Source organism: Bison bison, unplaced genomic scaffold (assembly GCF_000754665.1).
Source record: "Bison bison bison isolate TAMUID 2011002044 unplaced genomic scaffold, Bison_UMD1.0 scf7180017864384, whole genome shotgun sequence".
Classification (NCBI taxonomy): Eukaryota; Metazoa; Chordata; class Mammalia; order Artiodactyla; family Bovidae; genus Bison; species Bison bison.
Window position 1 is genome coordinate 17,424,904 of NW_011494956.1, and position 10,954 is coordinate 17,435,857.

Below are 10,954 nucleotides of genomic sequence, written 5' to 3' on the forward strand. Positions count from 1 at the left end.
CAAGGGCCTGGGAAAGATGGCTGTAAGGAACCTGTTAACATTCAAGGATGTCGTTAACACTCACCCCCTTTGCTGCCTTCAGAGGACTCATCCCATGGTGGATGAAGCAAGGAATATGGAAGAGGTCAAGTCAAGAAGATCCCTGGTGGATTTCATTAAAAGTAACTGAGTGACCTGGCAGTCCTGGGTGGGCTGGCTTGGGGTGGGGGTGGTCTAGGGTCACCTGGCCCATGTGGGATTGGGTGTGGTGAGTGGCAGTAAGAGCAACACTGGCCCATCGCTTCATGAGAGGTTCTGCCGACTGCTGCTTTGCAGAGAGCAGGAGACCCAAAATCAGGCAGAGGCAGCCCTGCCCTCACAGTCTGGCTCACATCCTCATCTCTCTTCCCTTCACATTGATGCGGCTGTCCTGTGTAATCACCCGCCACCTGATTTCTTCCAGGCCTGTCCTCATTTTATTTAGCCCGTGAGCATGTTGAGTGGATCCTGAGTGGCTCTGTGTCCCCAGCTGGCCACTGAGCAGCCTGGGGCCTGGGTTTTTGTCCGGAGGAAGAGAGGGGAAGTGCCGGGGGGGGGGGGCAGGAAGGGCAGAGGTCAGGCTTGTGGAGCCCAGTGACCACTGCCTGGAGGCGCAGCCCTGAGAGCAGTCTGTCCACAGGGTTCCCCCGCATCTTCCTGAGGCTCCTGATGAACCCACTCTTCATGCTGGTGGTCCTGGCTCAGTGCACCTTCTCCTCCGTCATCGCCGGCCTCTCTACGTTCCTCAACAAGTTCCTGGAGAAGCAGTACGGCGCCTCTGCAGCTTATGCCAACTTCCTCATCGGTAAGTCCCCAGGGCTGCTGCAGTCGGGCCTTCCCCCGTTCATCCAGGGAGGTGCGCCACCAGACCGGATAAGGGCAGGAGCCAGCGGGTTCTTGCCCAGGAGAAAGGATTTTAAGGACATTTTTCCTGGTTGGCAATCCAGAATGTTCTTGGCAGATTTCTTGGGCCCCTATAATTCTGGGCAGGAGTGGGTGGATGTTGGGGGCTGCTTCCTCCCTGTCAGAGGGGCTGAAAGCCTGACTGTCTCCCAGAGGCTCTGACATCATCAAGGACAAGAGAGGAAAGAGCACGGATTGAGCTGGGGGCTAGGCAAGATGCCGCTGGGTGTTTTTCTTCTCCAAGGGCTTGAAGACATTCACCTGGATAAGGACTGTGGGGCCCAGTGATTCTCAAGCCCCTATACTTTAAGCTCCCCAGGAGAGCTTTAAGAAATACAGATGCCCAGGCCCCACCTTCGAGCAGTGAGGGCAGAATCTCTGGCAGAGGGTGCCAGCATCCAGCACGTGTGTTTTTGGCAGCTGAGGTTGCAAAATACTGATGCAGTCCCATCAAGTACCCAAGGGAATGATGGGGGCCAATTCACTGGTGAACTTGACCATGTGGATGTGGCAGGGTGGTCAGGGCATGACCCCTGACCTCCTGTGTGGCTCTTGGCTGTGACTTCACCCTTCTAGCCTTTGGTCTCTGACTAGCACATCAAGCAGGAAGCACCACCAGAGCCTTGCTAACCTCCTGTGGTTACAGTGCAGTAAAGGGCCAGGTAATGAAAGGTTTAATAAGGGCTTCCCAGGTGGCTCAGCGGGTAAAGAATCTGCCTGCAATGCAGGAGGTGCAGGAGACTTGGGTTCAATTCCTGGGTCCAGAAGACCCCCTGGAGGAGGGCATGGCAACCCACTCCAGTATTATTGCCTGGAGAGTACTATGGACAGTATTGTGCCTGCCTACAGTCCACAGGATCACAAAGAATTGGATGCAACTATGCCCGCACAGAGTTCTTTGGGCTTCCCTGGTGTTCAGACTATAAAGAATCTCCCTGCAATGCAGGAGACCCAGCTTCTATCCCTGGGTAAGGAAGATCCACTGGAGAAGGGAATGGCTACCCACTCCAGTATTCTTGCCCAGAGAATCCCATGGACAGAGGAGCCTAGTAGGCTAGAGTCCATGGGGTCACAAAGAGTTGGACATGACTGAGGAACTAACACTTTCACTTTCTAATAAATGCATATTCAACCCACATCTCTGGTTGTAAGGGTCCCACTTCTTTCTTTACTGTTTGCACCGGCAGGGCAATCCTCCATGTCAAGATAACTCTGTCAGTATGCCAGGCAAACAGTAAATTCTCAATTAATGTCATCTATTACTGTTGCAATTAAACATATCGAATGTCCCTTCAGGAAGCCATGCCCCCTTCTCGGTGGTCCACATTAGCACTCCAAGGCCTTTGCGCCCAGACCAGCTTCTCTCTGTCTGTAGGTGCTGTGAACCTCCCTGCTGCGGCCTTGGGGATGCTGCTTGGAGGGATCCTCATGAAGCGCTGTGCTTTCTCTCTGCAAACCATTCCCCGTGTAGCTGCCACCATCATCATCATCTCCATGATCCTTTGTGCCCCTCTGTTCTTCATGGGCTGCTCCACCCCGCTCGTGGCGGAGGTCTACCCCCCGAGGTAAGGGGAGCGAGGGTGAGGAGTCCAGAACCTGCAGATGGCTGCCACATCTTCTTTCTGCTTCTTCAACTGTCCTCTCTCCTTTTCCCTTGTTGATCTGATCTCGTATGTGGCGACTGAGAAAGCCAGGTCTTAGTGTGCTCAATTATGAGAAGAAATCAGAGAGTGCTAGTGGGCCACTAGCAATCAGGATTAGCGTTCTGCGTTTTAAGAAGCAATAGAAACTGATTTGTTTGGTTTCAAGATGAATCTGTAGTGCTGTGAGCCTCAGGAACCAGGAAATAGCTATGTTTAGCATCTGCTCTCTACCAGCTAGAATTACAGAGTCTTATTGAGCTGCTGAGGAAAGATGAGAGACAGAGACTTGAAAAGGTTTGGAGAAGAACAATGAAAGTGATGGCAGACTTAAAAAATTAGGGCAGGTGAGGAAGAGGGCAGGTAAAGGATACCTGTCGGCTTGCATAAAACGACATGGTTTTAAGTTCTAAGTTTGGCTTCATGTTCAGGAAGGGCTTTGAAGCCAAGGAGGGGATGTGCTTTTTTGCTTTTTTCCCTCAGAGCCACCTTTCCACACCTCTTCTCAAAATCTAAAGATTTTGCCCAGTGAGGTTGCAATACCGGAAGATAGCGTACTTTTCAGTTTTGGTGCTTTATCCTTGCCTGTGAAAGGACCTCTCCTGTCTCCAGAGGGTATGAAGGAGGGGAGTGTTATTCAGGATGGAACTGCCCCTCCCCACACGCTGGCCCACTCCCAGTTTGTACTTCTCTTCTGGCTGTGGTTGACAGAGGCCAAGAATGCTTTCCTGGGTGTTTAGCACAGGGCTTTGTCATCAGACCAGGTCCGAGGTCTGGTGCTGCTCTTTCCTAGTTGGGGAAATTTACTTCAGGTTTCTCATCCACAAAGGGAGCATCATTATCAGAACATTTACTGTGGTGTCAGTGCATGAAAAGCCCTAAGGCACAGTGCCTGGAGCATGAGAGATGCCCCATTACTGTTAACCAGCACTGGAATAATTATTTTAGCAAAGTTCTGAACTGTGGTTTATCAGCCCCTAACCCCCACCCTTCCCAGAGGAGATCATGAATATTGGATATGGAGGGCGGAGAGACTGGTGTGACCAGCCAGTGAAACCACTGGGTTAAAGCTCAGGTGGATGCAGTAACCTGGGCGATGGCTACTTAGACCCAGAGACAGGAGCCATTGAGACCCTAGATGACCTCAAGGGGCCTCAGCCGAGCCCACATGAAAGAGAAAGGAAGGGAAATATCACCTGTGACTTTCCCATAGCATCTGCCTTCTCTCTCATCAGAGTCCTGGCAGGTTGTTCGTCTCGACCCCTTCTGCAGTGGGGGATTTGCCAACCAAGCATTCCCAATGACTAGTTGGTAGGTTTGGGCTCCTACTGGCAGAAGAAGCAGAGGTGCCATGAACACCGGCCAAGTTGACCCTTGGCTCCAGTAGACATGATTCAGATCTCTGGGTGGCGCTGGCCCAAGACAAACAGAGAAGCACAAGCACGCTAACCAGGCAGGGAAGTCACGCTGGGCTGGAGTGGCGAGGCTTTCCTTTGGTCTTGCTTTGTTTGATTCCCATTTCCTGTTTTGCTGGCAGCACATCAAGTTCTATACGTCCACAACCTCTCCTCTGCCGCCAGGGCTGCTCGTGCCCAGATTCTGTCTTCCACCCGGTCTGTGGAGACGATGGGATTGAATACCTCTCCCCGTGCCACGCTGGCTGCAGTGAAGTCAACTTCAGCTCCATAGCTCTCAAGCAACCGGTAAGGGCCGGAGGGGCCCCAGGTCTCTGCCTAGTGTGTGCTCTGACAGCCTGCTCCTCCACTTGGGATGGGCAGGGCTCCACCCCACTCATTCCCAGCATCCTGGCCTCTGGGCCACACCCACCTTTTCTCCACCTCCCATACCCTAGGGTCATGATCAGATGCTTATAGCCCAAAGTCAATTAAAGACTGGCCAATGTCCAATGAATTCACATTCCTGAAGCCTAACAATGCTCAAAGCAGAAACAAGTCAGAGCACTCCTTCTGCTAAAGCCTGCCAGTCTCACCCTGATGGGTCCTTATTGGGCACACCAGCGTCCTGCAACCTTGTTATGTCGCAAAGCCATATGGACAGGCCCACATAGATTGAGGACAGAGGGCCTCTGTGATGTGGACCTGGAAGTTTAGAGCCGGAAGTGGTGAAGGAGGCCCTTTGGTTCAACCCTTCTGAGCACTCTCAGCTGTGGCCACACGACTGGCTTGAAGGCTGTAGCTATTCATGGTGCAGATCTGGGACTAGAACCCAGGGTGCTGCCTCAGCCCAGGGCATGTCTGTGCAAGATCAGGTGTCTCCCAGCCACAGCCTCCCACTCACACAGCTCACATTCACGATACTCACTTGGCAAGGTCCTGGCCGGCCCTCAGAGTGCTCCCTGCCTCCCCAGATCAGACAGCAGCAAACCAACTCCAGTTGTCTGTGTGGTTATTCAACAGACACGTAGTGAACACCAGACACATTCGTGGGTGCTGAGGATTCAGTGGGGAACCCATCAGCCCATGTCCCCACCCTCATGAACTTGTATTCACCAAATAAAGGCACAAGAGTGTTTTTAGAAGGTAACCCATGCCACGAAGAGACTTAATGAGACAGAGAATATCTGGGGACCTCCCAGAGGAGGTGACGTTAGGACTGAACCACCAGAGGAAGAAAACCCTATGAAGACCTGGGAGTGAAGCAAATGCAAGAGCAAGACCCAAGGGCATGAATGATCTGGCAAATGGGAAGAGCGAGAAGGCTAGGGCTGGCACAAGGTGTGGAAGAGGGTCATACCCAGCTAGGCCTGGGAGCAGGCAGGGCTCAGGCTTCAGACTTGGACATTCTTTATCCTAAGAGCACGAGAAGTCTATGCAGCTCCCTAGGGAGAGGATGCAGCCTGTTCCTTTAAACCTGTGTGGAGGGCATGGGCAAGGCTAGCCATCTTCCCTGAGAGGACAGGCAAAGCTGCTTCCATGGCCACCTCTGCTGGCAGAGGAGCATGGTTCTCAGGAGGTGCAAGGACCAAGAGCTTGGACAAGATGCCTTCTCAGTTGCCTTCTTGTTGGAGGAGCCTGTGGTGGCTTCTGTGGTTTTCTTATCTTTATTTACTTACCTCTGAGTTGTCTACCTCCAGAAATAATCTTGACAAGTTTCCAATAACAGCACAAGCACATCAAGACCAAGGTTCATCAGCATAATATCAAGAAAAAAATAGCAAATTATAAGGGAATATATGTGTAAAAAATCCAGACTGAGGAAGGTAGCAGCAACATTGTATACAACTTAATTATGAGCTTCCCAGCAGCCCAAGTAAAGAAGGTCCATAGTTCCAGTCCTTGGGAGAAGGAAGCATACCAGTTTATTAGTTCCAATCTCTGCCCTCTAATGGCTTTGACACTTAAAGCAGTTGGACCATAGGCTGGTCCATCAGATGATGTGAGAGGGAAGATGAAGCCACCTGACAGACAGGGTCCACCAAGGTGAGCTGTACAACCATGTTGAGCTGTATGGATTTATAGACTTGAGACAGAGACCTTTAGAGGAAGGAGGAATTTATCTCAGGCAGAAAGTTCAGTGGATTTCACTGTGTTTCCTCTGGTGCTGTGCTGCACTGCGCTTAGTCGCTCAGTTGTGTCAGGCTCTGTGCGACCTCATGGACTGTAGCCTGCCAGGCTTCTCTGTCCATGGGGATTCGCCAGGCAAGAATACTGAGTGAGTTGCCATGCCCTCCTCCAGGGGATCTTCTCAACCTAGGGATTGAACCCAGGTCTCCCGAACTGCAGGCAGATTCTTTGCCAGCTGAGCTACCTGGGAAGTCCATTCCCACTGGTATCTCCTATTTTTATCTTCCTTTAATGTCCCTGCAATAAACACACAAACAGCAAAAACAAAAACCCAGAAAACCACTACTGCTGGGCAGCAGGTGGCCTGGCCCAGAGGAGGGCCCTCCCAAACCTAGGTCCGCAACTGATGGACCATACCTGGCAGCGGGATCCTGCAGACCCCCTCGTGGTGTAATTGCAGGAGGAGTCCAGCGCACAACGGACGACTGGTTTTGGTGAAACAAACACTGTTTGTTGCCCAGTGATCAGAAGCGAGATCCCCGGGGCACCTGAAATCCCCACCTCATCTCCTCTCCAGTCTCTGCATCTAGCATCACCAGGTCCCCAGGGAGGGCAGAGGGGTGACCGTTGGAGCAGGCATTTAAAGTGTGTGGACTCGAAATAATAACAGCAGGTTTCCCCTATTCCCCTCCATCTCCTTCCAAGATCTACTTGAACTGCAGCTGCGTTAACAGGGGATCTGCTTCAGCGAAGACAGGCCCGTGTCCCGTCTCCTGCGCCCACTTCCTGCTCCCGACCATCTTCCTCATCTCCTTTGCGGCGCTCATAGCCTGCATCTCGCACAACCCCCTCTACATGATGGTGCTGCGGTGAGTGCACCTCTCCTTCCCAACGCTCCCCTTACTTAACGTCCAGCTGCCCCCTTCTCAGCTCTCCTGCCTCTCCTGGTCCTCTGAGTCCTCGGACATGAGATATTCTTGGGGTGATGCAGGGAGATAATACTAGTGCGCCAGTGTCAGGGCTTTGGTGTCAGCCCGTGTGGAGTTCCATACTGCAGCCTCATTTGGTGGGTGTCTCTGCCTCTCCATCCTGTATGAGGAAGGAGGAGGAGGCGGAGCCTGGAGAGGAGGCGGAGCCTGGAGAGGAGGCGGAGCCTGGAGAGGAGGCGGAGCCTGGAGAGGAGGCGGAGCCTGCCGGCTGAGCCACGTGACCCCTCCAGGCTTCCAGGCTCCACGCTGACTCCACACCTGTAGATTCACCTATCTTTAACTCTCAAAAGAACAGAGAGGAGGGAGGAGAATTCAGTTAGAGGCATAAAATCAGAGAAGGAAAACGAGAAAAGTTCCAGAGACAGAATAAGGACTGTGGAAAGGATGACAATGAGAAAAGCCCCCGTGTACTAGGAGCCAGGTCAGAAGGGAGGGCAGGATAGGCGGCAGGCCAAGGCAGGTGTCCTGTTACAGTGACACCAAGCTGCCCCTGAGGTGTTGACATGAAATGACCCTCCATTCACCTCACCCTCTGGAAAGGAGAAAATAAGGTTTCAACCAAGTTGGCATAACTTACCCCTGCCTACCTCCCTCCTGTCCTTATCAGTCTGGCAACAGAGATGGAAAAACAGGATTTGAAAGACCCGGTCCAGGGTCAAAGGCCTAGCTCTACCATAAACTGGCTAAATGTCCTTCAGTGTTGTCAAGTTCACCAAGTCTCAATTTCCTCATGTATGTGTGTGCTTAGTCACTCAGTCGTGTCCAGTTCTGCAACCCCATAGACATAGCCTGCCAGGTTCTTCTGTCCATGGAATTTTCCAGGCAAGAATCTGGAGTGGGTTGCCATTTCCTACTCCAGGGGATCTTCCCCACTCAAGGATCAAACCCACATCTCTGTGTCTCCTGCATTGGCAGGCAGATTCTTTACCACTGTATCACCTAAGAAGCCCTTCCTCATGAATGAAAGGGCATTAATGATATTGGCCTCAAAGGATTCATGTGGGGGTTGTATGGTAAATTGCTTTGCTCTGCATAATGGTTCATTATCAATATTTACCAAATTATTCAGTTCAATTCAGTTCAGTTCTCAGTCGTGTTTGACTCTTTGCAGTCCCACGGACTGCAGCACACCAGGCCTCCCTGTCCATCACAAACAACCAGAGTTTACTCAAACTCATTTCCATTGAGTCGGTGATGCCATCCAACAATTTCATCCTCTGTCATCCCCTTCTCCTCCTGCCTTCAATCTTTCCCAGCATCAGGGTCTTTTCCAGTGAATCAGTTCTTCACGTCATGTGGCCAAAGTATTGGAGTTTCAGCTTCAGCATCAGTCCTTCCAATGAATATTCAGGGCTGATTTCCTTTAGGATGGACTGGTTGGATCTCCTTGCTGTCCAAGGGACTCTCAAGGGTCTTCTCCAACATCACATTTCAAAAGCATCAATTCTTCAGCGCTCAGCTTTCTTTATAGTCCAACTCTCACATCCATACATGACTACTGGAAAAATTATTACCACCAAATTATTATTACTATTCTTATCAACAGCTAGTTTCCCCAGAAGACTAGGAGTTGAGGGGTCTGGGGTTTTATCCTATTTACAAGTTAGCTTGCAAACTACCAAGCTCCTGTTTCTGTTACTGTTTCATAAGGATGCTGGCAGAAGCCGGAAGACTCCTAGGTCAAAGGCAAAGGACTTTGTTGCTCACAGGACAGCAAGCAATGTGAAGCTCATGCTGCATCATTTATTTGTGACCCCATGTCCTACTGGGTGACGTGGAGGGCTTCAGGTGTATGTGTCACCTGCAGTGGGTGTAGGGCACAGCTGAGGAGCCCTGAGCTTGGGAGAGCCACTGCTTCTATAGACCAAGCCTGCAGCAGGTCTAGCAGCTTTTACCTCATGCCTTAGGTCTGTTCACTGCAACCACACCCTTGGGAAATGACCCAGGAAGCACACAGTCAGGCCCTTACATTCTTAGCATACTCCACGAGAATGTGTAGGGGTGCTCAGAGTAGGTTGCTTGTCTCAACACTGTCGCCACCCTCTCCTCTACCGCTCTGCATCTGTGCATTCCAAGTACTCATGCTTTCACTCAAGGCCCCTGCGTGTGGGTCCCTTCTTGCACTCCAGGTCAGATGGACCACAGTGGACTCAGTAATTCTGAGAAAGGTACGTGGGTGGCCATGACAAAGAGAGGGAATAGAATAAAGAAATTTCATAGGGAAGCCCCCAAACATTGGAGAAGGGCATTGCTGTTAGATTGCCTCCCAGAGGACTGCCACTATCAGGGATGAGGAAGTAGTGGAGGGAAAGCACCATTTGAACCCCAGGGTGGGCTTTTTTAGAAAAATCTCTCCCTTCCAAGTTTGGTCAGGAGCTGGAGTGAAATTGAAGAAGAGGCCCCAGTATCCCCAAATAATTTAAAGATAAATTCCCCTGGGAAAGATGAAAGAATGGATGCTATGTAGTGCAAAGAAGGTGAGGGGTAAAGCCAATGTTGTACGTGGCCCAAACCTTATTTGTATCACTCATGGCCCTCAAGCAGGCATGGAAATACAGTCTGGGAGTGAAGATGTGCCAATAATGTATCACAAGACAGAGGTCAGAGAGCCAGTGTTAGTTCAGGGGTGAAGGGGCAGAGATCACAAGGAACTCAAACTCTCTGTTAGAAGCCAGTTTGGGGTTCCCAAGTCCCATTTAGTTGAGAAACCAGGAGAGTCTATCCAGAGATAAGGACCAAAACATGGAAGCAAAGGACCAAAACAAATCCATCTATTGTGGACTGGCCCATTGAAGGGACTTATTTCAATAAAGGGAGTGTCCATTAGATTGGGATTTGAGGCACTTTCCACTGGGGGCTCCCAGTGGGTACCTCTCCCCTGCTTCACCCCAGTGGGGATTCTGAGAAGCTGAAAGATGGTCCCTTTCCAGTTTGCTAGCAGAACTGTGGAAATAAAACAATATGTGTGTGGAGATCTGAATTCCCTTCAGCTCTGAATGCTTTCGCCCAACCAGCTCCCACTCAGGAGTGTGCGCTCAGGGCACATGGAAGCCTGGTGCCCTGGCTGGCCCACTCCTGACTCCCCATGTCGTGGATGGGGGCCTTCCTCTCCGCTCCCTGCCTAGCTGGCATGGCAGGGCCCAGCAATTCCTCCTCCAGACAGCCTCCCTGTCCTCTCTCAGTCTCCTTCCTCAGGCAAGTGCTTTCCTCCTCTAGAGGGAAGAAGGGCGGGGGCAGGACTGGCTGCATAATTTGCAGGACCCAGTGCAAAATGGAAATGCAAAATTATCAAGAATGTCAAGCCAGCCACAGCAGAGCACTGAAGCGAACATGGGGCCTTTCAGAGGGTGGAGCCCGGCAAGGCCACACAGGTCACATGCCCACCGCCCCAGCCCAAAGTGGAGGATTCTGTTAGCTGCTCAAAGGAGCCCTCAGCCCAGGGGCTCTGGCTACACTTTGCATCAGGGCTGTCTTCTACTGCTGTAAAACACCACCAGAGCTATTCAGACCTGTTGCCATAAACACAGCCTTCAGTATCCTCTGGTTCCCAGATGCTCTGTCCTCTGCCTCTTGGAGGGAGCTCTGGGCAGCCCTGAAAATCACAGAGACCAGTGGTTCTCAAACCTGAGTGTGCACAGAATCTTCTAGAGGGCTTCTTACAATACAGAGGGCGGGGCCTCACCCCCAGAGCGTCTGCTTCTTCATCTGAGGTGCACCCTGAGAATCTGCATTTCTAACAAGTTCCCAGGGGACGCTGATGATGCTGTTGGTGCAATGATCACACTGTGAGATCCACCAGAGGAACAATAGGAGCACAGGGCCCAGGGGAACCCAGGGGGCCTCTCGAGGGCAGGTCTGATGCGCCCTGAGGCTGACTGCA

General features: G+C 51.6%; 1 protein-coding gene across 1 annotated transcript in view; it reads left to right on the plus strand.

Moving 5' to 3' along the window:
- The window catches only part of SLCO2A1 (solute carrier organic anion transporter family, member 2A1), a 91,875-nt gene that overhangs the window by 74,634 nt on the left and 6,287 nt on the right, over positions 1-10,954 (plus strand). Inside the window, exons 7-11 of the mRNA XM_010858282.1 lie at positions 83-161; positions 659-823; positions 2,297-2,486; positions 4,099-4,264; positions 6,791-6,954. Of these exons, the coding sequence (XP_010856584.1) occupies positions 83-161; positions 659-823; positions 2,297-2,486; positions 4,099-4,264; positions 6,791-6,954 (764 nt within the window). The remainder of the gene's footprint in view (positions 1-82; positions 162-658; positions 824-2,296; positions 2,487-4,098; positions 4,265-6,790; positions 6,955-10,954) is intronic.